Source organism: Ursus arctos, unplaced genomic scaffold (genome assembly GCF_023065955.2).
Source record: "Ursus arctos isolate Adak ecotype North America unplaced genomic scaffold, UrsArc2.0 scaffold_34, whole genome shotgun sequence".
Taxonomy (NCBI): Eukaryota; Metazoa; Chordata; class Mammalia; order Carnivora; family Ursidae; genus Ursus; species Ursus arctos.
This window is the reverse complement of record NW_026623030.1, coordinates 1,570,863-1,598,357: the sequence shown is the minus strand read 5'-3', so window position 1 is coordinate 1,598,357 and position 27,495 is coordinate 1,570,863. Positions and strand designations below refer to the sequence as shown.

General features: G+C 50.6%; 2 protein-coding genes across 2 annotated transcripts; both read right to left on the bottom strand.

Annotated features, from left to right (window-relative positions):
* Positions 1-1,923: 1,923 nt before the first annotated feature.
* LOC113247046 (immunoglobulin lambda-1 light chain-like) lies at positions 1,924-26,274 on the bottom strand. Its single transcript, XM_057305900.1, is given in 5 exon segments — positions 1,924-2,375; positions 3,650-3,689; positions 9,357-9,364; positions 25,783-26,070; positions 26,229-26,274. Coding segments are annotated over 5 exon segments (702 nt in total). The 3' UTR covers positions 1,924-2,055.
* LOC123000431 (immunoglobulin lambda-1 light chain-like) lies at positions 9,259-22,136 on the bottom strand. Its single transcript, XM_057305899.1, is given in 6 exon segments — positions 9,259-9,739; positions 11,015-11,054; positions 11,767-11,774; positions 21,488-21,658; positions 21,661-21,774; positions 22,091-22,136. Coding segments are annotated over 6 exon segments (699 nt in total). The 3' UTR covers positions 9,259-9,419.
* Positions 26,275-27,495: the final 1,221 nt, after the last annotated feature.

Below are 27,495 nucleotides of genomic sequence, written 5' to 3'. Positions count from 1 at the left end.
GAATGTCTGGCTATGGCGTCGGAATTCCCAGCCAAATCCATCCTAGGGAAGGAGCTGTGTTCTCGCCTCAGTGTGTGTCAGGGTATATTTTTGGAATGGGTGAGGGGGCCTGTGTCACACACCGAGGATGGAGCTGGGACCCCTGTGCAGCCTGGGTACTCGTGGAGAGGGTCCCGGATGCCACCACATCCTCAGCACAGGAGGCCGTGCAGGTTTGGGGTCAGGAATGGGAAGTGGGTGGGAGGAGAAGCATGTTTCCCCCCCAGCGCTCAGATCTCTCCAGGGGGCCCTGTGCTCCGGAAACCCTGCCTTTGCGGGTTCTGCGGGAAGGTATAGTGGATGCGGAACATTTAGTCCCTGAAGTGTTCCTGGGGAGTTCAGAGCTCAGGTTGTAGAGGTGTGTGGGCTGAATGTCGGGTGCATAGATCGGAGGGCCCCTGGTGGGTGGGCGGCAGTCCCTGCTTCCAGCAATTTCTCCTGGGGCTGCAGTGTGGGGTCTGTGCCGTCCACTGGAACCGACTGAGAATCACACGTGCCCCACGTACGGGAAGCACCACTAGCATGTAGGACACATACTGTACCCCGGCACTGGACCTTCACGTGGTGAGCGGGCCTCGAACCCCGGGGCCTCGGGGATCCTGCATCCTGGCCTGGGGACGTCACCCGCAGAGCTCTGCCAGGGGACACACAGGCCTGGCCTCCTTCTCTCTGGGTCACGGTGGCAAGCGGCCCCAGCACTGCTGCTGTCCTCCCTGATCTGTCTGCCGCTTCCCGTCCAGACTCCATCCCTGGAGCTCATCAAGTCCCTTGTGTCACTCCATCCTGGACCTGAATCTCCCTGGCCTTCTCTGTGTCACTGGCTGGCTGTGCCGGGGACTGCAGAGACTGGGTGTTCTTTGCTCACATCCCACCCGGGGACTCCGTGTAGACCCTCGACTGCGGCTCTTCCCGATCCTCCCGAGAGATGGCCACCGCGGCAGTGTCGGGAAGGGACCAGTGCCTTTGTGATCGTCATGTGTGTGCTTGCGTGTGTTTGTGTTCACTCTACCGTGGGGGTGCGTTGGTGTCCCCGCTCAGCTCTCGCACTGGGCTCCTAGGTAGATGAGTCGGGGAGAGACCTGCTGGCAGCCCATTGGCAGAATCTGTCGCTGGATGTGTGCAACAGAGAGGCCCCAGACAAGTCACCCCAGACAGAAGCAGTGGGTTCATGGGTTGGCTTGGGCTTGGAGGGCTCCTAGAGAGCGCAGCTGGTGTCTGTCTCCCAGAGAATATGAGTACATGTGGGGACCAAGATACACTGTTTTATGAGGGGCCACCAGCGTGAGTGGGATTGGGTGTGGCGGTGCCAGTGTCTAGGCAGGGGGTCCTGGCTTGAGTGTGACAGGGAGAATCTGTGTGAGAGGCACATTTCGTGTCCCTGCGGAGTCAGGGGAGTGGTGCCCTATGGATGGGAGGATGTTGTATGGTGTGATGGTGGGGAAGGTCCGCCAAGAGTTGGAAATGAGGGAAAACTTGTCACTGAGAGGGGGGAATCTTGGGAAAGGAGGGTGGACATTTCATGGGGTGGCTTGTTGCAGAGTCTGAGAGCCCAGGCTCAGGGAGGCACTCAGAAATGATTCCCAAAACACCGGGAGCAATGGCTGCGAGGGGAGCTCTGACACGCAGTGGGCATGGTCCACAAAAGAAAAGAAAACACAGAGGCACTGTGGAGGGTCTTCCAACTCGCTTGTGTTGTTGTTATTTGCTGTTCTGTAATGTTCTTCTGCTCCTCTAGGTCAGAGGACAACTACCCATCCGCAAACCATGAGGATGCCTCCTGCAGACTCCTTTCCCCCAAAGGAAAAGATTGATCTTCATCCGTAAGTGTGGTTGAGCTCGACATAAAGGGTTTGAAATGCAATGAGGAGAGAGCACGATTTCTGATTGAATAAAGGACATTTTATTGAGTGTCGACTGGGTGCAGGGAGAAGGGCTGGGATGACCCTGGTGGGAGGGCAGATCCTCCTGGAGGTCCTGTGGCTCCAGGCCCCCTGAGTGGGGGAGGGTGTCGGGGACCTAGGAGCACTCTGCGGGGACCACCTTCTTCTCCACGGTGCTCCCCTCGTGCGTGACCAGGCAGCTGAAGCTGCTGTGAGATTTCCACTTGTCAGGCGACAGGCTCAGGTAGCTGCTGGCCGCGTACTTGTTGTTGCTCTGTTTGGAGGGCTTGGTGGTCTCCACGCCCTGGGTGATGGAGCTGCCGTCTGCCTTCCAGGCCACCGTCACGGCGCCGGGGTAGAAGTCACTGACGAGGCACACCAGGGTGGCCTTGTTGGCGCCCAGCTCCTCAGAGGAGGGCGGGAAGAGCGTGACCGAGGGTGCGGACTTGGGCTGACCTGTGGGGATGGAGGGGCCGCAGGTCATTGATTCAATTTCCATTTGTGGGAGACCCTGTTGTTAGTGTATCAGGTGGGTGTGGGTCTCTAGGCCCAGTTCATGCCCCTCTTTCAGCTTCTGTCTGACTATTTATTCCCAAGAGAGTGGATTGGCATCTTCCTATGACTACTTCCCATCCCTCCTGGGTAGCTGTCACACTGCACACCTGCCATCTCCTGTCCTGAGACCCCCCTGGGCCCTGGCCTGTCACACAGATATCTGACCCTCACTCTCTTGCCTTCTTCCTCTGACATCCTGTCTGTCCCCAGAGTAGATGACAAGAACTCTGAAAGTCCTGGGGGTTCTTTGTGATCTGGCATTTCTGCTCTGGGAGCCTCTGGGTCTTTCCTCTGTAGAGACTTCATTTACCCACATGTGTCTCTCTTGAAGTCTGTAATGGGCCGAGGACCCTATAGGATCACAGTCTGTCTGAAGGTTCTTAAGTGTCCCCTCTGCCTTGTCCCTTGGTGTTTCCCCTGGCCAGTCAATTCAGTAGCCATATTGTGCGAAGGGATCTGGCTTTCATTTTGTAATTGGTAATTTCCCACAAGAGCCAGGAGTCCACCTTTTCCTCACACCCTGTCATTCCATGACCCTTTACCGGGGTTTCTGACTGGAGCACCTTCTCCTCCCTGCTCTGTACTGCCTCTTACAGGGTTGCCTGGCTCCCAAGCCCATTCAGGGCTGTGTGGCAGCCTGGAGACGCCTGAGGGGGCCACCCCACCCCACAACCATCCTTGGATCCTGTGTCCCAGAGCTCTGGGCACCTTCTCAGAACCTCTGACCTGCGTGTCCCCAGCCTTGGACCTGATGGTGCTGGGTCCCTCTAAGGGCTCCAAATGGTCATCCCCCCAATGTTCCCTGTTCCCTCTTCCCTTTCTGACAGGGGACCCTAGTGCCTCCCAGAGATAAGAGTGGAACGATAGAAGGCCAGACAGGAGAGGACAGAACAGAGCACATCTAGGACCCAACATGACCCTGGCAGACAGATAGAGGAGTTTTTAGGTCATCCCAACCATTGCCTGCCTCTCAGGTTGGAGGTGAGGGGCTGGTGGTGACCAAAGAAGTAAGCAGGAAAGTTTGCACAGGGAGGGGAGGAGGTCAGGGTCCCAGAGGTTGGGATCCTGGGTGAAAGCATGACCAAGGCTGAGACAAGACACCAAGAGAAAAAACACAGCAGAAAATTGCCCAAACCTCTGGGAGAGCAGGGAAGGATGGAGAAGGTGAGACTCACCAAGGACGGTCAGCTGGGTCCCTCCGCCGAACACCCAACACTGTGATACAGGCTTGTACAAAAACCTGTCCCTCGGAGGCCCTGCCCCACCCACTAGCCCCCCACCTGCAGCTGTGATGGAGGAAGTGGGGGCAATGCTCCAGGCTGGTGTGTGCTCAGTGGCGGGGGTTGGGGGGGCACACATCCCCCACCTCTAGCAGATGACACACCAATAACCCATGTGTTCTGCAACAGGATCCTTGGAAGCAATTCTTCCAAAGGAAGTTGGTGTCTGATCTGCTCTATCTTCCGGGATTTGGAATGAGTTGGTGGAGGGCCTGTGTGTCATTGTCAGTTAGGTTCCATGGAAATGAAGAGCACATCCCTTCTCTTCATTTTCAAACAATCCCAATTCCTTGGTGATTCCATGATGTGTGGGTGGAGGGTGTCCCCTCCCTTCCAAACCTTCCTTTTCAGGGAAAAGCAAGTTGGTCTGGGTTTATGGGCCATTGGAGACTTCCTATGTTCCCAACCATCACTCCAGAGGGCGAGGGCTCAGCTTTATCTTCCTGGGAATGTCCTATTTAGGGACTGTCCTAAGTAAAGCCTGGGCTGGTCCTGTAGGACATGCCAACCTGTGTCCGGGTGACCTTGGGAGCAGCCCCAGACAATCTCCCATCTGGTCTCATGCTGGGGAGGGTCTGGTGTGTGGCTGTTGCTCTGCTTCTTTCAAAGAGTCTTCAATCCCACCTCCACTAACTGGAACTGACATCAGTGACTGATTTTGGGCCCGGGGTGGGTAGGCACAAGATGAGCTAGAGTATGTTGTCAATCAACAAGGAGGAGCTTAGAGACCTGCTGGGGTCATGTGCGTGTCCCCAGGAGCCACCTGAAGAGGCTCCCACTGGACTGATGTTCCTATGTGCAGCCACATTGCCATCATGCATAGAGGACAACCCTGGTGTGATCCCCCTCCCTGATCCATTGGATCCCAGAGTTTACCAGGTCACCACACAGTGATGACTCAGCAGGGGAAGATGGAGGGAGCAGACCATCATTGTATAAAGTGGGCAACAATAGGAAAGCGTTTACATTTCTTCTTTTCCCTAGATATGAAAGGTGCCATGGGGAGAATAAAGAGCAGATGAAGGCACTCCCCTCGTGGGCACGTGCTGCCCTGCCCTCACAGGAGAAGGAAGACAGAAGAAATACTGCCATGATGCCCCCTTCCCGTCAGATGGATGAAGTCATTGAACATCCAGGCAGTTAATGCTACCTATGAAGGTCCACTTTTTTAAAAAAGATTTTATTTATTTATCTGAGAGAGAGAGTGAGAGTGGGGTGAAGGGCAGAGAGAGAAGCAGGGAGTCTGATATGGGGCTCGGGTCACGACTTGAGCTGAAGCAGATGGTTAACGGACTGAGCCACCCAGACACCCTGAGAAAGGTTCACTTGGCCTGAGTCCTTTGATGCATAGTAGCCAACTGTCCTGGGTGTTGGTTTTGCCAAGTCCAAGTTAGACCACCTGAAGCCCCTGATGCCAGAAGTCCTTTGCAGGAACAAGAAGCAGATTGAAGGGGTCGGGGAGGCTGTGGCTTCATATTCACATTGAAGAGTGTCAGGACTGGGAGCTCAGCCCCCACAGCTATTTCCTTGCAAGGAAAAGCAGAGTGATTTGGGACATTTTTATTGACCCAATGGACCTGAAGATACATCCACCAATCACAGCTTCAATTCTTATTCCATACTCATAAAAAGAAAAGGAAATACCACCAAATAACAAAGGCATCAATTGTATAACTCCATGAATTCACTTATGACAACTATGAGGATTTTGCAGAGAAACAGACTATTATTTTGATATTAAGAAGTGCATCTGCAAATCAGTCTGATACACAACATTAATAAAAGAAAGGACAAGAACCATTGATCCTCTCAATAGATGCAGAAAAAGCATTTGACAAAATACAGTATCCTCTCTTGATAAAAACCCTCTGCCATGTAGGAATAGAGGGAACATACTTCAACAGCATAAAAGCCATATATGAAGGATTCACAGCGAGGATCAGCCTCAATGGGGAAAAACTGAGAGCTTTTCCCCTAAGGTCAGGAACACAGCGTGGATGTCTACTCTTACAATTGTTGTTCAACATAGTACTGGATGTCCTAGCCTCAGCAATCAGACAACAAAAAGAAGTAAAAGGCATTAAATTGTCATGGAAGAAGTCACCCTTTTACTCTTCGAAGAAGATACTATACTCTATGTAGAAAACCCAAAAGACTCCACCAAAAAATTGCTAGAATTGATACAGGAATTTAGCAAAGTCACAGGATATATAATCAATGCTCAGAAGTCAGTTGTGTTTCTATGCACTAACAATGAAGCAGAAGAAAGAGAAACCAAGGCATCGATCCTATTCATAATTACACAAGAAAACCATAAGATACATCAGAATAAACCTAACCAAAGAGGTAAAGGATCTGTACTCTGAAAACTATAAAATGCTTATGGAAGAAATTGAAGAAGACACAAAGAAATGGAAAAACATTCCATGCTTATGGGTTGGAAGAACAAATATTATTAAAATGTTTATGCTGCCCAAAGCAATCTACACATTCAAAGCAATCCCTATCAAAATACCATCAGTATTTTTCACAGAGTTGGACAAACAATCCTAAAATTTGTATGGAACCAGAAAAGAATCTGAATAGCTAAAGTAATGTTGAAAAAGAAAACCAGAGCTGGAGGCATCACAATTTTGGACTTCAAGCTATATTACAAAGCTATAACCATCAAGACAGTATGGTAGTGACACAAAAACAGACACATAGATCAATGGAATGGAACAGAGAACCCAGAAATGGACCCTTGACTCTATGGTTAACTAATCTTCTACAAAGTAGGAAGAACATCCAATGGAAAAAAGAGGGTCTCTTCAACAAGTGGTGTTGGGAAAATTGGACAGCCACATGCAGAAGAATGAAACTGGACCACTTTTTTACACCATACACAAAAATAAACACAAAATGACTGAAAGACCTAAATGTGAGATAGAAATCCATCAAAATCCTAGAGAGAACACAGGCAGCAACTTCTTCGACCTCTGCCGCAACAATTTCTTACTAGACGTGTCTCCAAAGGCAAGGGAAAGAGAAGCAAAAATGAACTACTGGGACTCCATCAGGATAAAAGCTTCCACACAGCAAAGGAAACAATCAGCAAAACTAAAAGGCAACCTATGGAATTGGAGAAGATATTTACAAATGATAGATCAGATAAAGGGCTAGTATCCAAAATCTATAAAGAACTTATCAATCTCAATATCCAAAAAACAAACAATCTGGTCAAGAAGGGGACAGAAGACAATAGCAGACACTTCTCCAAAGAAGACACACAAATGGCCAACGGACACATAAAAAAATGCTCAACATCACTTGGCATCAGGGAAATATAAATCAAATCCACAATGAGATACCACCTCGCACCAGTTAGTATGGCTAAACTGAACAAATCAGGAAACAACAGATGTTGGGGTAGATGTGAAGAAAGGGAAACAGTCTTACACTATTGGGGGGAATGCAAGCTGGTGCAGCCACTCTGGGAAACAGTATGGAGATTCCTCAAAAAGTTAAAAATAGAACTACCTTATGAATGTACCAGCAATTGCACTACTAGTTATTTATCCAAAGGATACAAAAATAGTGATTCAAAGGGGCACATGCACCTCAATGTTGATAGCAACAATAGCCAAAATATGGAAAGAGCCCAGATGTCCGTGGGTGGATGAATGGATAAAGAAGATGTGGTATACATAGACAATGGAATATTACTCAGCCATCAAAAAGAATGAAATCTTGCCATTTGTCATGATGTGGGAAGGAACTAGAGCGTATTACACTGAAAGTAATGTCAGTCAGAGAAAGACAAATAACATATGATTTCATTCATATGTGGAATTTAAGAAACAAAACAGATGAACATAGGGGAAGGGAGGGAAAAATAAAGTAAGATGAAAACAGAGAGGGAAGCAAACCATAATAGACTCCAAACTATAGTAAACAAACTGAGGGTTGTTGGAGGGGAGTTGGGTGGGGGGATGGGGTAACTGGGTGATGGGCATTAAGGAGGGCACTTGTTGTAATGAGCATTGGGTGCTAATATGCAACTGATGAATCACTAAAATCTACCCTTAATAATAATACACTATATGTTAACCAAATTGAATTTAAGTAAAAAATTAAAAAAAGAATTTATTAATGGTTTCTGCTTAGAATTGATAATGATATTGTAGTAGTTATATTTCAGGTCCTGTCTTTCCAGTCCACAAATGAATTATATATAGAATAAATGATATGATCTTAAATTTGTTTCAAAATGCTGCATAAGGGAGGAGTTATTCTTCTGTGAGTGGGTCACTAAGACTCTGGGACCTGGTTGATAGGAACGTGGGTGTTCTCCTTTGTCTTGTCTCTTTGTGTACTCAGTTTTTCATAATGAAAACTTAAAACAATGAATAGAAGAGTTTGTCTAGGGGTGACATTAGCTCTGGGTAGGGTGGAATGTGTCATTCTTCCCAGCAGGACCCTTAAGATGAGGGAGACCTGAGTGGTCCCCTTGTCCCTTGGGATCTTAGTTTTTCTGTCTGAGAAATGGACTCAGGCAGATGCTGATCCTTATGTTTCTACCATATCCTAAGTAGATTTGGGGACCGATGGCTCGGAAGAAGCTCCAAGGGGGTCCTTATCCTTTGATGCATTGTGGCCCAAGAGCACGTTGCCCTTGAAAGTTCTGTCCCAGGGCAGTCCTGGCCCCCCAGCAGGTCTGGGGAAGGCAGCTCCATGTCGCTGAGGAGCTGGAGGCTCAGACAGGGTATCTGTCAAAACTAGGGACTGGAGGACTGGCAGAGTGAGCAGGGCCTGTGCCTCTGAGAGGTTGACATGTGTGCCTCAGGCCCTGGAGTGAGTGTGTCCGTGACTTGAAACAACAGGTGCACTCTTGATGAGGCCATAGTGATGGTGGGTGGAGGAGTCCTATGGGCCTGGTGTCTGAAGTCCCTGAGTCCAGGGGGAAGCCTGACCTTGCCATGGGCCTCAGGCTGGTCTGACCTGATTTAACTCTACTTCTGAATTAGAATTGACTCTGTCTTTGGGACAATCACTGGATGCCTTTCCTGAGGCCGGAATGGTGGCTTTCTCATTGACCAGTTCTCCCATGCCACTCCTTTATGCAGGCTGACATCACCTGCTCCATCCATAATCCAATGATAAAATAATGTGTCAGGTGTCCAGACATTCATGAATGAGATCCCAGACACTGCCAGGGTCACCCTGAGCCCACTGACAACACACGAATCTGAACAGAGACTCATTGTCCCCAAAACACTCCTTATTTCTGCCTGATCCCCTTGGGACCCCAGTCCTTCTCATTTAGCTCTTCCCTTTCCCATGGGGACAAGGACCGCAACCCACGAGTAGGCCCACAGCAACAATTTGTTCCTCATGATCACAGCCCAACTGGCATATGGGGAGAAAGGGTAAATCAGATCTCACTTCACAAGTGTCCCTTCCTAATTACTGAGACTTTACCTCAGAGACATGACAAACAGAGAATGTACATCAGAAATGTCGGATGATAAATGGTAAGGTCTTTATTGGGCACAAGTAGAAACAGGGAGGGTATTGGGACCTGCCTGCTCTGAGCAGATCCAGGGTGGGGGCTCAGGGGTACATGGTGAGCTGGGAAAGGGGTGTCTGGGAGAGGAAGGCCCCCAACCCTGGAAGTCTTGGGGACCTAGGAGCACTCTGCGGGGACCACCTTCTTCTCCACGGTGCTCCCCTCGTGCGTGACCAGGCAGCTGAAGCTGCTGTGAGATTTCCACTTGTCAGGCGACAGGCTCAGGTAGCTGCTGGCCGCGTACTTGTTGTTGCTCTGTTTGGAGGGCTTGGTGGTCTCCACGCCCTGGGTGATGGAGCTGCCGTCTGCCTTCCAGGCCACCGTCACGGCGCCGGGGTAGAAGTCACTGACGAGGCACACCAGGGTGGCCTTGTTGGCGCCCAGCTCCTCAGAGGAGGGCGGGAAGAGCGTGACCGAGGGTGCGGACTTGGGCTGACCTGTGGGGATGGAGGGGCCGCAGGTCATTGATTCAATTTCCATTTGTGGGAGACCCTGTTGTTAGTGTATCAGGTGGGTGTGGGTCTCTAGGCCCAGTTCATGCCCCTCTTTCAGCTTCTGTCTGACTATTTATTTCTAAGAGGGTGGATTGGCATCTTCCTATGACTACTTCCCATCCCTCCTGGGTAGCTGTCACACTGCACACCTGCCATCTCCTGTCCTGAGACCCCCCTGGGCCCTGGCCTGTCACACAGATATCTGACCCTCACTCTCTTGCCTTCTTCCTCTGACATCCTGTCTGTCCCCAGAGTGGATGACAAGAACTCTGAAAGTCCTGGGGGTTCTTTGTGATCTGGCATTTCTGCTCTGGGAGCCTCTGGGTCTTTCCTCTGTAGAGACTTCATTTACCCACATGTGTCTCTCTTGAAGTCTGTAATGGGCCGAGGACCCTATAGGATCACAGTCTGTCTGAAGGTTCTTAAGTGTCCCCTCTGCCTTGTCCCTTGGTGTTTCCCCTGGCCAGTCAATTCAGTAGCCATATTGTGCGAAGGGATCTGGCTTTCATTTTGTAATTGGTAATTTCCCACAAGAGCCAGGAGTCCACCTTTTCCTCACACCCTGTCATTCCATGACCCTTTACCGGGGTTTCTGACTGGAGCACCTTCTCCTCCCTGCTCTGTACTGCCTCTTACAGGGTTGCCTGGCTCCCAAGCCCATTCAGGGCTGTGTGGCAGCCTGGAGACGCCTGAGGGGGCCACCCCACCCCACAACCATCCTTGGATCCTGTGTCCCAGAGCTCTGGGCACCTTCTCAGAACCTCTGACCTGCGTGTCCCCAGCCTTGGACCTGATGGTGCTGGGTCCCTCTAAGGGCTCCAAATGGTCATCCCCCCAATGTTCCCTGATCCCTCTTCCCTTTCTGACAGGGGACCCTAGTGCCTCCCAGAGATAAGTGTGGAACGATAGAAGGCCAGACAGGAGAGGACAGAACAGAGCACATCTAGGACCCAACATGACTCTGGCAGACAGATAGAGGAGTTTTTAGGTCATCCCAACCATTGCCTGCCTCTCAGGTCGGAGGTGAGGGGCTGGTGGTGACCAAAGAAGTAAGCAGGAAAGTTTGCACAGGGAGGGGAGGAGGTCAGGGTCCCAGAGGTTGGGATCCTGGGTGAAAGCATGACCAAGGCTGAGACAAGACACCAAGAGAAAAAAGCACAGCAGAAAATTGCCCAAACCTCTGGGAGAGCAGGGAAGGAGGGAGAAGATGAGACTCACCAAGGACGGTCAGCTGGGTCCCTCCGCCGAACACCCAACACTGTGATACAGGCTTGTACAAAAACCTGTCCCTCGGAGACCCTGCCCCACCCACCCACTAGCCCCCCACCTGCAGCTGTGATGGAGGAAGTGGGGGCATGCTCCGAGCTGGTGTGTGCTCAGTGGCGGGGGTTGGGGGGGCACACGTCCCCCACCTCTAGCAGACGACACACCAATGACCCCATGTGTTCTGCAACAGGATCCTTGGAAGCAATTCTTCCAAAGGAAGTTGGTGTCTGATCTGCTCTATCTTCCGGGATTTGGAATGAGTTGGTGGAGGGCCTGTGTGTCATTGTCAGTTAGGTTCCATGGATATGAAGAGCACATCCCTTCTCTTCATTTTCAAACAATCCCAATTCCTTGGTGATTCCATGAGGTGTGGGCGGAGGGTGTCCCCTCCCTTCCAAACCTTCCTTTTCAAGAAAAGCAAGTTGGTCTGGGTTTATGGGCCATTGGAGACTTCCTATGTTCCCAACCATCACTCCAGAGGGCGAGGGCTCAGCTTTATCTTCCTGGGAATGTCCTATTTAGGGACTGTCCTAAGTAAAGCCTGGGCTGGTCCTGTAGGACGTGCCAACCTGTGTCTGGGTGACCTTGGGAGCAGCCCCAGACAATCTCCTATCTGGTCTCATGCTGGGGAGGGTCTGGTGTGTGGCTGTTGCTCTGCTTCTTTCAAAGAGTCTTCAATCCCACCTCCACTAACTGGAACTGACATCAGTGACTGATTTTGGGCCCGGGGTGGGTAGGCACAAGATGAGCTAGAGTATGTTGTCAATCAACAAGGAGGAGCTTAGAGACCTGCTGGGGTCATATGCGTGTCCCCAGGAGCCACCTGAAGAGGCTCCCACTGGACTGATGTCCCTATGTGCAGCCACATTGCCATCATGCATAGAGGACAACCCTGGTGTGATCCCCCTCCCTGATCCATTGGATCCCAGAGTTTACCAGGTCACCACACAGTGATGACTCAGCAGGGGAAGATGGAGGGAGCAGACCATCATTGTATAAAGTGGGCAACAATAGGAAAGCGTTTACATTTCTTCTTTTCCCTAGATATGAAAGGTGCCATGGGGAGAATAAAGAGCAGATGAAGGCACTCCCCTCGTGGGCACGTGCTGCCCTGCCCTCACAGGAGAAGGAAGACAGAAGAAATACTGCCATGATGCCCCCTTCCCGTCAGATGGATGAAGTCATTGAACATCCAGGCAGTTAATGCTACCTATGAAGGTCCACTTTTTTAAAAAAGATTTTATTTATTTATCTGAGAGAGAGAGTGAGAGTGGGGTGAAGGGCAGAGAGAGAAGCAGGCTCCCTGCTGAGCAGGGAGTCTGATATGGGGCTCGGGTCACGACTTGAGCTGAAGCAGATGGTTAACCGACTGAGCCACCCAGACACCCTGAGAAAGGTTCACTTGGCCTGGGTCCTTTGATGCATAGTAGCCAACTGTCCTGGGTGTTGGTTTTGCCAAGTCCAAGTTAGACCATGATGCCAGAAGTCCTTCGCAGGAACAGGAAGCAGACTAAAGGGCTCTGGGAGGCTGTGGCTTCATATCCACATGGGAGAGTCCCAGGACCAGAGCTCAGCCCCCATATCCACTCCCTTTTAAGTTAAAGTAGAGTGATTTGGGCTATTTTACTGACTCAAGTGACCTGAAGACACATCCACCAATGACAATGTCAAATCTTATTCCATAGTCATTAAAGGAAAAGGAATACCACTAAATAATATTTAGAACATATTCACTTAACTGTGGATCAATATCCAAATATATGAAGAGTTTCCATAGATCCTTAAGAAAATATAAGAAACCGAATGGAAAAATAGGCAAAATTACGACTGGTAAATTCACAGGAGAAATAAAATCAGTCAAAAAATATGAAGGGAAAAAAATGCTCATTAGCGATCAAATAAATGATAAAACAGCAAACATATCCTCAAATACTCATCAGGTATGAACAAATAAAAAAAAGATCAGCAGTATCATAGGATCGGAAGGATGTATTGCAAGAATTGCATAGAGGAAAGGGCACCATCATTCACTGCAGTGACTATCAGCTGGGACAGACTTCCAGAAGGATATTTGGGTCCCATATAAGAACATTCCAAAAGCACATTCTCTCTGGTCCAGCAAGTCCAGTTTTAGCCATTAATCCAAAGTACATACTTTGGGTTAATGCACTTTAAGTGCACATATATATAACACATGCACACATATGTGGGTTTTCCATGGCAGCGTCACTTGTAATTAATCTTTTTAAATGGAAACAACCTAAATGTCCATTAATAAGGGAATGATTACATACAGTCTGGTTCATCCAAATTTTGAATTCTTACAAAGCCATTATAAGAACATGGGAGATCCATACAGATTGATATAGAAAGTGTCAGGAACAGACTGTTTAAGAAGCTGGTTATAGGATAATATGCAGAGTATGATTGTATTATTTGAAAAGTAAAACCCCCCAAACCAACTAGGTGTGTGTGTGTGTGTGTGTGTGTGTGTGTGTGTGTGTGTGTTTTCAGGGACATACACACATGGGAGAAGGATTGGAAGCATATAGACCAACCTGATAGTAGTCATCTCCAGAGAATGCGTTTTAGGGTAAGATGTGTGGGGATGGTAAGCAGAAACATTGGATTTTTTTTCTTCAATAGATGTTTTTGCTTAACCTTTTAAAAAATATTTTACAATAAGTACATGTTACTCTTATATTAAAAATTATTTTAGAGGATAAAAACCAAATATATCTTCCTGTGAACATTTTCAAATGTATAGAAAATTAGAAGGCAAAAGTTTACATGAGGTGAAATCCCATCAGCCAGAGACACACCATTGATATTTTTCTATCTTTTTGGACAGGCTTTTGAAAATGCACACATACTTTAAAAACCCAATTTCAGACCCAGTTTTGGAGGCTTGTGTAAGATTCCTTATGATGGGTGTCCCATACTGTATTTGGTCACACCCTTTCTGCGGGATATTTAGATTATCTCCAGTTTTCTCCCACCATTAATAATGTTGAGCTAGCCATTCTTGTTTGTAATCCTTTGGTTACATCTTTGATTATCCTCCCCCCTTGAATTCCTATTAGTGGTATTACACAATTTAAATAAATATACTTTTTAAAAATGACTTGCTGCATATTATTAAAATGGTTACACATTTTAGACTTCTATAGATAGGCCATGAGAGTGCCTATTCCTCCCTGGTCAAACTCTGGTACTTGCTAGTTTTATAGATCTTGGTACTTTGCCCTTCCTCCCCATCCCCAAGGCGCAAGCTTTGGCTGTTACCAGTCCTTGGTGCTCTAATCTGGCCTCACACCAGTCTCCTACCTGAAAACGGTTTTCCAAACACGAATCCGACCCTGACAGTCTGCTACTTAAATCCCTCAACAACTCCTCTGGACCCCAAGATCAAGGACGCAGCGCCTAAAACACAACGCACAGCACAGTGTGGCGCGCATGCTTTCCCCAGACTCCGGTCAGGGAGCTCCCTGCCGCGCCTGCGCGCCTGCGCACTTTTCTCCTCTCAGCCCAGGCGGCTCCCAGTGCCTGGAGTGCCCGCCTCATGCGTCAGTGTCCCCGCATTTGTCAGATCAGTTTGATCTGTCCCGGCGCCTGAACATGACCCCCTTGGTTCAGGCCCATCCTCTTTGGGTCCCCAGGCCTGGCCCCTGTAAGTATTTATGAATAAGTTGCAGAGTGGACATCTTTGGGGGAGACTCAGCCAAGCCCTTGCTCCCCTCTCTAACTGCCTTGCAGACCACCTCTTCTGTTGCACCATTTTGTTTCAACACAGGACACACTGATGGGATCACAGCGTTCAGGCCTCAGACTTCTTACAGTCCTGAGACCGTGCCTGTGTCCTGTGGGACCTTGGGTAGGTCAACTTACCTCTCTGGACCTCTATCTTCTTCTGCAAGATGGGAACAGCAGGATCTGACTTGTGGGGCTACAGAGAGAGACGTCTGCCCCTGAAACTGCCCCTGTGGGCACATCCTGTTCCTGCGTCCCTGTTTCTGCCCCACCAGAGGACAAGGGTGAGGCAAGGGTGGCACTAGTGCAAAATTTAAGGGGTGCCAAAAATTCAGTCATCAAGATAAATCATATTTTCATACAATATTAGAAGCTAAAAATCAAAGCAAAAAAAATCCACGCAGGACAAATATCAACACTTTAAATACAGCCAGTGTCTGCCCAGGCCCCTTCTCTCTGGCTGCTTCTTCCTTCACCTCCTTCTTCCCCTCACTGCTGCTCTCCTCCTCGGATGCCCACTCCTGGCTCCCACCTCAGGGAGCTCCACATACTCCCACCATGGCTCTTTTGGCTCCTTACCTGTCTCATAGGCTTCGAAAGCTGGACAGGCTCCTTCCTGCTAGGGCTCTGCTCGGTGGTGCTGCACTGGGGACAGCGGGCCATGGGTTCCTGTGGCCAGGCTTAGCAGCAGTAGGGGCCAGCACAGCCTGGGGCGAGGCTCTACCCCCCCAGGAGCCTCACAGTGTACTTAGCCTGTCTGGGGACTCATCTGCCCTCAGGGTGGAAGCTTGGCTTGAACTTCCTGGGGGGGGGGCTCCCAGTCCCTCTTGCTGGCATCAGCTGTCCCAGTGAGCCTGGCCCACATGGCCCTGTCTTCTGCCTGGGACTTCTCTGGTCCCTGCACCCAGTGCCCAGCCCTCTCCAGGGCCCATGGCTGTTACCCCTGGGGATCTCCCTCAGAGTGACATCTGCCAACTGCCCTGCTGTGTTAAGATCCTGAGCTCCACCTCCTCTCACTGAAGTCCGCCCACAGTCCCTGCCCCTGGGGTCCTGGGTGGGGCATACTTGACCTGCTTTATTTTCTTATTCCCCAGTGGTGTCCCAGATCTGTGGAGCATCTCCTTGGGGCTTGAAGGGGCCACAAGGAGCAGCTGAGTGCCCACTGAATCAGGAATCACCAAGGCCTGATTCCTTGTGGTGGGGCTGGGACTAGGGCTTCTCTTCTGACCAGTCCCTCAGGTCGGGTCGCTGTACACTGCACTTCCTTGGTGGGTTTGGTCAAGACTGGCTGTTTCCCCTGTGGTCATCTCAGCTTCTCAGCCAGGCAAGGGTCCTGCAGGGAGTGATTCTTGAAACCTTCCAGACCTAGGTCACTTCTGGGCCTCAGTTTCCTCATCTGTAAAATGGACACAGTTCCTCTGCAGCAGGGCGGTCATGAAGATGAATGAGATCATGTGAGTGCTAAGCCCTGTCTGTGGCAGGTGTTGACTGATTGCCCCTCGGACTTTGGGCTTTAGAACAACAGTTGGCATGTCCTGGGGGGCAAGTGTGCCTGCTTTACAGGTGAAAAAAACTAAAGTCCAGAGAAAATGAATGCAGGGGCCAAGGTCGTTCTGGGAGTGGGCTGCAGGGTGAGCGAGAATCAAGAGTGATCTCATCCCCTGCATTGCAGCCCTCTGTCCACCTGGAAGGCTCATGCCTTGCTTGCAAGGGAGCCGAGGTTTGGGTTCTGTTGGGCAGGGGTGTAGGAGGGATGGGCCGCACAGATGCTTTGAGTGGGGTCCATTGAAAAGCCCATGAATATAATACGTGAGACTGAGGCGGGCAATGGGGCTGGCTGCCCGCTGGGCTGAGATTGTCTTGAGCATTTGAGAATGAGGAAATTGATGTTCAAGCAGATTCTATGCAGAGGCCTGGCCCTGGCACGGCTCCAGAACATGCTTTGTTGATGATGACCCCACTCTCTGGGCCGGGTGAAGTCACAATGCTCAGTGTAGGGCAGGTGGCAGGATCCCTCCTGTTACCCAGCGCCTGGCCTCTTGCCTTTCAGTTGCCTTTTCTGCTGCAAGGTCTTTCACACACCTGCTCAAGTCTGGGTTTGTAGCGACACAGGGCTTCTCGTTTCTGTGTCAGCAGCTCTAAAAGACGCCTCCCAGGGCCTGCCAAAGTGACTTTCCTGGGAGGTCCCTTTAACAGTTGTCTGGCCAAATTTTGAGTCAGGCACTCCTTAACTTTCCTGCTACATTTGGTGAAGATTGTCCTTTCCATGGGATGAAGCCCATGCCTGCCTCTGACCTTGGGTTCTTGGCACCATGCGGGCTGGGGCAGGACGGGCCTCAGGGGTCCAGGCTGAAGCTGTTCCCTCTCAGCATCCCTGTGTGGGTGTGACACTCACCTGCTACCTAAGACCCAGAATCTGTGGTTCTGCGGGGGACAGCCCCAGGTCTTGGGAAGAAGAAGGGGCTCTCCCTAAAGGCAGCATCCCAGCTGTGCCTCCTTTCCCACCCCGGCACCTGCCACAGCCTCTGGGCAGCCACTGTCTCAGACCACATCCTCTTGAGGTGGCTGCGGTCAGAAATCTGGGTCTGGGCTATTTCCTGGGGACCCTTGGGGGGGGCTGGGTCTTCCCAGCTGGTGCAGCTGCAGCTCTGGTCCACTCAGGCCTGCTCCTCACCTCCTCCCTGGATCGAGTTGTACCAAGGGCTGGATTCAGGCTGGACCAGAGGAGTCTGGGTGCAGCTGTCCTGGTGGGCCCCCTGCTGAGGGTCTCTGGCTCCTCTGTGCCCTGCCCCAGCCCTTCTCTCATGGACTGGAAGGGGTGTTCCCCTGTCCAGTCACTTCAGCCCTGCTTCCGATGTCAGAGGGTGCCCCCTGCTTCCTGCTGATCAGTCTCCTGCCCACGCTCTATTCCACAGACCTCAGAGACTGCCTGCATCCATATCTCCTCAGCTCCTGGCTCTTCTCCACCCCAAACTCAAGCTGGCTGGGCCTTTTCATCTCACTGTTGTGCCGTGTGTGTGTGTGTGTGTGTGTCACAAAGTATCGGTCTGGGGGATGTGACAAAGGTTCTGGAATCTCTCAGAATCCTCAGAGTTAGGGTCTGGCTCTGCAGCTTCTGAGCCCCCCTCTGAGGGGTCCCCAGGAGCCCTGAAGACCCCCACTCCTCTGGTGATCCTGGGAGTGCAGCACCCCCCCCCCCCAGCTCTCTTCCAGCAAATGGAAAGGGAATTCTATTGCTTCTGTAGATGTCACAGACTCACCACGCTTGTGGGGACCTTCTAGCTGATGAAGAAACTGAAGCACAAAGAGGGAGAATTTTTCCCAAGACACACAGCAATTTGGTGTAAAGACTGTGTTCTGGGACTTAACCAGTACCAGTCAGAGACCTGGGAGGACCAGCCTTTTTTTGCACAGGAGGTGGGACCTGCCTGGAACTGACGGGAGGGGGTGCTTCCAAACAATTCAGTGCTTTAACCTCTAAGGCTCCCAATCCAGCCGCCTGGGGTGCAGCCCCAAGAGGGCGATCCAATAGGGGGCATCAGAGACTAGCAGTAGAAGGAGGCTAAACCCCAGAAAGGGCTGGTGCCCCGGAGGGGTTGGCGGGAGGCCAGGGAAAGTCTCCTGCAGTGTGGGGAGGTGGGAGGATGCAGAGGCTGGACTCTGGTTCTGCATCTTCCTTGGCGCCCACCTCATCCCTGGAACCACCACCTGGGCGGCGGGGGGTCGGGAGAGGGGGAGGCGAGTGAACCCAGTGTAGGGTGGGATCCTGACCTGATTTGCAGTTTTGATGTTCTAGTCATCATGGAATTTTTCTGCATCCATTGCGATTTCAAAAAATATTGCATTAGATATTATTTATCTTGATTACTGGGTTTGGGGGTCCTCCCCTAAATTTCACACGCAACGATGGTATCTTACTCGGCTCACACTAGTCCTGGCTGTGTCTGGAACTCCTGCAAACCTGTTGAGGGGGTGGGGGTTAAGCGAGGGGCGGGGTTCCGGAGTGGGCGTGGCCAGCGCCCTGAGGTTCCAACCTCATCTGACGAGGTGGGTTGGTATTTGTACAGCGGAGCCCTGGTTTCCAGGCCCTTTCCAAAGTCTGACTGATACCTGGGAGCATCGTGAGGACCTGCGTGGCAGGTGGTGGCTTTGTAGCAGCCACAGCTCTTTCTGCTGTGCCATCAGCAACAATCATCCTGGCAGGTCTGCATCTGGACAACTCACCTTAGAGGGTGGTGCAATCTCCTTTATTACATTCATAGGAAGTGCTCCATCCAGATGGCCACCAATACTAACATGATTTATATCTGATTCTGACTTCATTATTCCCCAAAGCCCACACACCCTCACATTAATTTATAACTCTTCGTGGCGTAACATAGTAGCTATTGCACTGTATGTTGCCAATTAAATTGACAAATAGCCTAGCGACCTACCTTGTTTATAAAAAGTTATTATAAAATAGATAAGCACATAATATCGACGTCATTTTATTGCTTGACCATCTCTCCAGACACATCCTTTGATTTTCAGTGATTTTATAATATTCCCCCAAATACCCACCCACATGTTTACTTGTGTTGACAAATAGAGCCAGCCGGTTACTAACAGAAGCACATCTGAATAGTATCTTTGACAGTGAGGACTGGCTTTGCCAATTAGATTACACAGTGGGACTTCTCCCTGGATTGAATGGTTCAAATCTGCAGCACCGAGTTTTGGAGAAAAAATATACCTGAAGCACAGGAGAAGATGAAAGTATGTTTCTCAAAACATTATTGTATTTTGCAAAGATGCACAGTGATCACAGATATTTTAGTTTTTTTTCCCAATCTCTTAAACTCTATCACACACAGGGGGTCTCTTAGTAACTTCCGGTCAAGTTCCTTGGTGCATATCCCTGATACGAACCTGGGAAAGTGGACGATGACAAATGGCTGGGTGACACCCCATGCAGGTGGTTTCTCACCCCATCCCCCACGAAGCTGATTCTGGGATGATGCCAGACCGCAGGAGGTTTACAGGGAGCGTGTTTGGGACCAGTCTATGTGCCAGGGATGGGTGGGAAGCAGGGTGGGCAGAGGGAGGAATCAGCTATAAGGAGCTTTGCTGTTGGGATGGTCCTTCTCAGCTTCCCTAAATGGGCTGAGAGGCTGGGTCTTCAGACCGTCACATCGATCAGCTTTCAGAGGCCAGCTGCCCAGGGCAGGACCATGGCTCGGCTCCCGGTGGCTCTCTTCATCAAGGGAGCTGACAGATGAGGGCAGGGCTGTCTGTGGGCGCCTTTCCCAGCAGATGGCGCAATAAGGCTTTCATTCCAGAAAGGGTCTGGTGGTGCATCAACCTGTCTACCAGTTCAAATCCTCTCAAAGGCAGTGGTTTCCAATTCTTTGCTTTCAGCAAAATTAGAAGGATATGAAACAGAGCTGTCAGCTGATAGATCACTGAAAAAAATAATTTTTGACCATCAACCACTAATGATTTTTGGCACATAAGTAGGAAGAAGCTCAGATCTGTGATCGAAATTCTATTACAAAACTTCTGTTTATGAGGTCAAGGTTTCTTTGAGTTTCATAACAAAAATGAAAGCCAGAACAGAACAGAGGCAGGACCCTGCTTCATTCTGCCAGGACACCGTATTCATCAACGGATCCACAAATCAACACTATTTAATGATCATCTATGTAAATTTTAATATGTTTATGTTGCTTCGATCACATACTGCTACGAAAAATTAAGATGCTCACTCAGTGTGGCAGAAAATAATGTAATGGTCAAGGTCACAGGCTATGAAACTAAATCTTAGAATGTAAACTTCATGTATAGTTTTAGGACAGAGATGTATAGCGGGGCCATGAATAAAAGACTTGGGTATAAAAATGTATGAGCGGATCAAATTCAGTGAGGAGTGTGGAGGGAAAGCAAAGTTCAAGATGAGGGAAGAAAGATGGAAAATTTCCAAATGTTAAGAGAAGAATTTTTAAAAAGAGTGGGTGTCCAGTCGTAATGATACTCACTTCCATTCTCTCTATATAGAAGAGCATTGAGAACGTTTTACAAACTTCTGGTGAAAACTTTACGTGTTTACTTACAAAGCAGCGGGGAGCATAACTCTGGTTCTTTTGGAGGGTGGGTGGGCCTGGTGCCCGGGGCTCGGCTGCAGGCCCTGTCACCCTCCCCCAAGGAGGCTCTTCTCTAATGCATAAAGGTCCTGGTCTCAGCACAGTGTGATTGCATAAACTAACAAGCAGAAGGACCTCCATGAGTTGGGGGCCAGCTCGGAGCTGTGCCCTTTCCTTCCAGTATCTTGACTCCTCCAATCATGCCTGAGAGAAGTGAGTGAGGAGCTAAGCCTTGAGAGGGTACAAGGAAGTCCCGGGGCTCAGCTGGTAGGGGGACCTCTGGACCCACAGGGCGCTGACGACAGCTTCTGTGACTCAAAACAGACCCCCACCTGCCATTTCTCAGCAGGGTAAACAGAGGCCCTGAGAGGGCAAAGAACCTGCTGGAGTCTCCCGACCCTGGAGGGTCGGAGCCGGGACCAGAGAGGATGCCTGGCCCTCAGGCCTACGGTTACTCAGACGGCTGGTGAGAGTGTCAGGCCAGGGTAGGAGGGTTTGTGTTTCACTTCCCCACCTGTCTGTGTCACTGTGAGTGATTGAAAACTGCTCCCACTGCCATGGTAGATGGCACAGTAATAGTCGACCTCGTCCTCGGCCGGGGCCCCGCTGATGGTCAGGGTGGCTGTGTTCCCCAAGTTGGTGCCTGAGAACCGGTCAGGGATCCCTGAGGGGCGGTTGCTATCACAATAGATAATCAGCACTGGGTCTAGGCCAGGCTTCTGCTGTACCAGTGAGAATATTTATTTCCGATGTTGTCTCCCCAACACGTGATCCTGGCGGTCTGTTCCAGGTTCACCGACACCGAGATGGGCTGAATCAGCACGTAAGCGGCTGTGGAACCTGCAAGAGAGGACATGAGAGGTGGGCTTCCAGCTAAGGGGACTCTGCCTTTCTGGCCTGGACTGAGCTCCAGGGGTTCTCTTGGCCCCCAGAGTTGTCCCCTCCCAGGGATTTCAGCCCAAGGGACCCACGGGCCTGGATAGAGCCTTTGAACCAAGGTGAACGCCCGGCCCATTTCTCTGGGCAGGTGCAGTCTCTTAGAGCTCACACACAGCCAGTGAGCACAATAGGGGGTTTTACCCCTCTAGCCCCTCATCCTGCAGCAAGGTGAAGAGATCTGTCCCCCACTGGATCCCAATGAACCTGGGCACAGCACCTGTGCAGTAAGCGAGAAGGCCGAGGAGGAGAGGGGTCCAGACCATGGTGGAGGCACCCTGATTCTGCTCCCAAGTCCCGACGCTGGGCAAAGTTCCTCCCAGGCCTCTCTTACCCCTTGCTGGACAGACCTGATGGTTATGCAAATCAGCCAGAGCCCAGAGGCTGCTGCTGAGGGGCCTTGTGGGTTCAGGGAAGAAAGGGCTCAGCCCCAAGGGACACAGAGAGGGGAGAGGTGTCCCTCGGAGTCCTCACCCTCAGCCCAGGGGATCCTTCTCCTGGTGGTCTCATAGTCTGGGGCTACAACTCCAGTTTTAGGCTGTGCCTTGGCCTAGCTCCAGGGCTATTCTGGCCACTGAGAAGCAGAGTCTCTCTGATTTCCAGGGAATCTAAGTTCCGCTCACGGAATCCTCCTGGGTCCTGTCATGAAGGTGGCCGGAGTCACAGTGGTAATGCTGAAATTGTTCTGGGCCCCCAGGTCTTTCCTCTGTTCCATTCTGGCTCAGGAGGGAGAGGGTTAATGTCATCCAGGACTCTTAAGTGTCTCATCCATCCTTGTGTTGTGATGGAGGCCGCATGCTGGTCCGCTCCCAGCCCCACCTTCAGAACTTTCCATGCTGTGTCTCCTCTGACATTCCCAGGCCCCAGTGCAGTGACCCTCGTCATTCACACTCCAGGGACACCCTATGTGCTTAGATAGGGGCAATGTCCTACCACAGATCACAGTTGGTGAGGTGTGAACACCAGAATCTGAGTAAAATGCCCCCCTTGCTTGGTGCATATGGGGTTGGTAAAGGTCCTGGAGGTGCTGTAAGTGTTGGCCCTTGACCATGAGCTCCTGGACAGGGAGTAGGTGCCATTTCTCCGTATCTCCAATGTGTGGCTGGGCCAGGGAGACATCATGTGCTCAAAAGATATGATTTGAGTATATGTGAATAAAATTTGGTTGTGAATTATAAGACTGCCTCATGTGAAATTAAAATTATATTTTAAATTTCAGTCGCTAGCAACAATGCGTAAGTAATAAAAATTATTAATATAATTTATGAGGTTGAGTAATGGTTATTGAATAACTGCTGTGTCCTTGGAGTGGAAAAAAGATACGGAAAAAAAATTGGCACCAGCCCCCTGGAGAGAGAGGGGGAAAGGAGGAACTCCTTGTGGTGAGACAGGAAGCTCTTGGAGCAAAGTGGGGGGAGGATGTGTGTTCTCAGAGGGAGCGGGGTTTGACTTTCGAGAGCTTTAGCACCACTGGGGTGTGTAAGAAATCCAAGTCCCAAATCTGTGCCAGAGAAATGGCTAATTACTGCAAGATCTGGATCAGAATAAGAAGGAGCCAAAGGATTTTGGCATTAGCATCAAACATGATACTTGAGAAGGGAGAAAACTTTCCCTTCAGATCTCAGGTCATGGTAACTAAACCCCCTGCATGTTAGGACCCCTGGTGCCAGGCCCACTCCATCACCAGGTGGCTAGCCAGGTGATCTCTGCTGCCCGCTGGGCCGTGGCAATAGCACAGGGGTTCGCGTCACGTCCTCTGGGATGCCGCATATGCTTTCAGCATCGTATGTTAGACATATGTGGTATTGCTTCTCCTCCGGTCAGGATTCACAGGTCTAGGAATCAGGGTGGAAATGGGAGTGGCAGCACTTACTCTTATCTCCAATGAGCCACCAGCAAATGTTCCCTTCTCATCCCTGGAATTTTGTGCTCTGCTTGACTGCACCGTACTGCTGGCTGAGAGTGCGCCGTGGCCCTTCCTGGCGCCTTCTTGCAGCGAGGCACCGGGAAGAGTAGGGGACACTGGCTGCTGTGATTCATGGTGACTATCACGGGGGACTTGGGTATCTACTACTGAATTGGGGTGATCAGGTGTGTGTATGGATTCACGAGATCCTCTGATACGCCCAGGGACTGTGATAACAGTCATAAATTCACTGCAATCCGATGCAGCAGGTCTGACAATGGACAAATCTTCCAGAATGAAGGTTTGGTCGTCCCATCTGGTGGGGACTTGCTGAGGGAAGGCGAATATGGGGTGGACAGTGAAGAAGGTAATTATGGGCACCACACTGATCACAGGTAGTGAAAACATGAGGAGGATACAAGGACAAGTGTTTCTTCCTTATATTGACATGAATATGTGTGGAAATATATTAATCATATGCTTCTGTTTTATTCTCCTGTCTCATCCCATTATTGCCTAACGTCAGATGTGTTAATAGGTAACTTTATATCTCAACGTAGAAGTTAGAGATAGCAAATCAGCTGGGACAAAACAACTATCACCACAGACAACAGTATGTTTGGATTCCTCTTGCGGGGAAAGGGTGAGCATGTTTGAAATTTTTCATTGGATAGTTTCATCATATTAGGTGGAAGCAAGGTTACCAATATTCTCTTCATTTAGAGACTGGTTAGCCTGGATTGGGTGGATTTCATGTGGATGAGGGGTGGACTGTGGTGGCTTATTAAGTGTCAATGTTGACAAGCTGACTGTATCCACAGAATTGTTGTCTGTCCATATTTCTGGGTAGGGTGAGTGTAAAGAGAGATTATCGTGCAGGATGTGGGGGGTAGAAGTGAGGCAGCACCCATCCTGTGTCTCACTCCCGTGGTTGTGTGTCTCTGGCCACTCTGTAGGAAGAGGCAACTCTCCCAATGTCCCTCATTCACCCTCAGGATGGATGGGACTCCCCAACTGTCTGTCAGAACCCAGAGCACCTAGTGTGTTGGCATCTTTTTCATTGTTTAAAAGCACAAGGAATGAACTGATCTGTTGGGGATTTTGACACACGTAATAGGGTTTGGGAGGACAAACCAGAGTTTTGTGTGTATACAGTGGCCTCCTCAGGTCCCTCAGGACCCTGTCGGGGATGCCAGCCTTCCTGGATTGGGTTCCTGGAAGCAGACTCTGAGATGGAGAAGGGCATGTGCAGGAAATCTGGAAGGAGTTGGGGAGGTCAGACTGGGCAGGAGAAGGGACCCACAGTGAGACATCAGGCAAGGTCTCTTTCCTGCAGGGAGCTCTAAAGCTGGGACCTTTCAGGACATCTGAACCTGAGGCAGGGTCTTGGGACCATGGACTCAGGCCATCATTCAAGGGAATCTCTCTGCGAAGGGTCGGAAACCTGGGGGAAGTAATTTTCTGAACCAAGAGCACTTCCCAGCAAGGAACCCCCCTGTGAGCTACCAGAGGTTTCAGACAAAATGAATGCGTGTGTGAGCCCAGAAGAGGGGTGTTCACAGTGGGTAATGCACTGGTCTGCTCCACTCAGAATCCCCAGCTGCCATGCTGATATGGCTTCAGGACCTCTACTGAGCTGGAAAATTCTGGACTCTGATCCTGGTCAGTGAAGAAGTGGCCCATGATCACCATATGGAAATGCAGGGACAATGACCAGTGTATGGATGTTTCTTTCTGTTTGTCCTTCCATCCAGGCCCTCTGTTTCCAAACATACTCAGGCTGTGACAATCTCCTAGCCCCAAATCAACCCCGATACACCCTCTGCTGGTACTGCCTGAAGGGTGGGTGGCCAGGGAGGTCTGGGGACCTTGGATCTGGGGACCTGGGTCAGACCTGCTCATGCTCTGTGCACAGGCCTCCTGGGGCTGGAGGAGAGTGAGACACAGACGGGGAAGGGGTTTGTGTCTCACTTCCCCATATGCCTGTGTCACTTGAGCAGTATCACTGCTATCTGATGACTCACAGTAATAGTCAGCCTCGTCCTCGGCCCGGGCCCCGCTGATGGTCAGGGTGTGTGTGGTCCCGGAACTGGAGCCAGAGAATCGGTCAGGGATCCCAGAGGGCCGCTCAGTGTCCTTATAAATGACCATCACAGGGGCTTAGCCTGCCTTCTGCTGGATCCATTGTGTATATGTTTTACTCAGTATCTCTCCAGAGCAGGTGATGGTAGCCATCTGTCCCAGGGACACTGACACCGAGGGAGACTGAGTCAGCACACTGGAGCCCACAGAGCCTGAAAAGACAGAAGAGGAGAGGTTGGTGTGTGGTTCAGGGGCTCATCCCAGGGACCCAATCCTGAGTCTGTGCTGGTCTGAGCTCAGGGTTCACTTGAGACCCAGCTCAATCCTGTGGGGGCTGAGCGTGTGGGCAGTCTTGGGCAGGGGACGGCACCTGTGCAGAAAGTGAGGATGGGGAACAGCAGAGGAGTCCAGGCCATGGTGGATGTGCCCAGAGCTCTGCCTCCTGAGACCCACAGCATTGCTGGGCTCCATCCCAGCCTCTCTTATTCCCTTCCAGGCCCTTGGGACTGTGATTGGTAGTACTTATGCAAATTTCCTCCATTCCTGGGGCTCCTACTTGATAAACCAGTATTGAGATCAGAACATGTGACTGAGGAGGAAGAGGGGAGCCCCCAGCTCCCTCCAACCAGCTTTGAGGTCAGACACCAGCCTTTGTCTGCAAGGTCTAGGATCACAGGCGCATTCTGGGGATCAGACCACATGACAACCCTCTGCGACCACCTTGATTGCAGTCTGTCCTTGGCTCCCTCTGTGTTTTTCAGGAGCCTGACTATGCAGCTGGGCTGGGCCCTCTGAGAGTTACAGTCAACACTTGATATAGGGAGTATGGCCTGTGGCCTCATTCCCTTCTCCTCCTGCACCATGTCCCCCCTGCATCCCTGAGGCACTGTGGTCCCATGCTTCCCATGTCACTATACTGTGGAACTTTCTCATTAGAATGTTTGTGCATGATTTGGTCTGTGAGTCCACTTGTGAAACTACCACCTGGTGTTGGAGATTCATCACAATTTCTAGTCTATTCACACATGGTGCTTTTTTCTCCCCCTAATCTGCAACATCGGAGCAATTGGCATTGTCAACAATTTTATTTTAGGTTTTCCTCAATATTAGATGCAATCACGCAAATTTCATGAGAAACCATCCCTGACTTAACAAATCACCATCAAGCTCCATGTCTTGTCAGGGTCCCCAGGGTTAGGTCTTCCCATATGGGGTGAGCTTGGTGTCCAGAGCCAGGGTCCCTGCAGGAGCTGGATCCTGTCACTGACCCAAGGACAGCTCAGGGAGCAGAGCTGTGGCCTCTGGTAGTGAGACCCCACTTCACTCTGGAGACAGTCTCACAGGGAGGCTGTGGACCCCTCATTCCAGGCACCAGGGTCTCGGAGTGCTCCGCCTCCACCCTCTGACACACTCCTGAGCAAAACCTGCAGCCCCGGCCTGACTCTGCCTGGAGGTGGGAACAGAGGCAGGAGGTGAATGGTCAGGGTGTTCCCGACATGTCCAGCTCGGATGAGTCAGCTTCCGGAACACTGGTGCCCAGTGCAGGAGCTGCAGTTCCCATGTGAGGCATTCACTGTGTCATCCCGTCAGTGTCCTGGGGGTCAGTGTGGGTCTGACCCTCAGAATAAGGTCCCTTC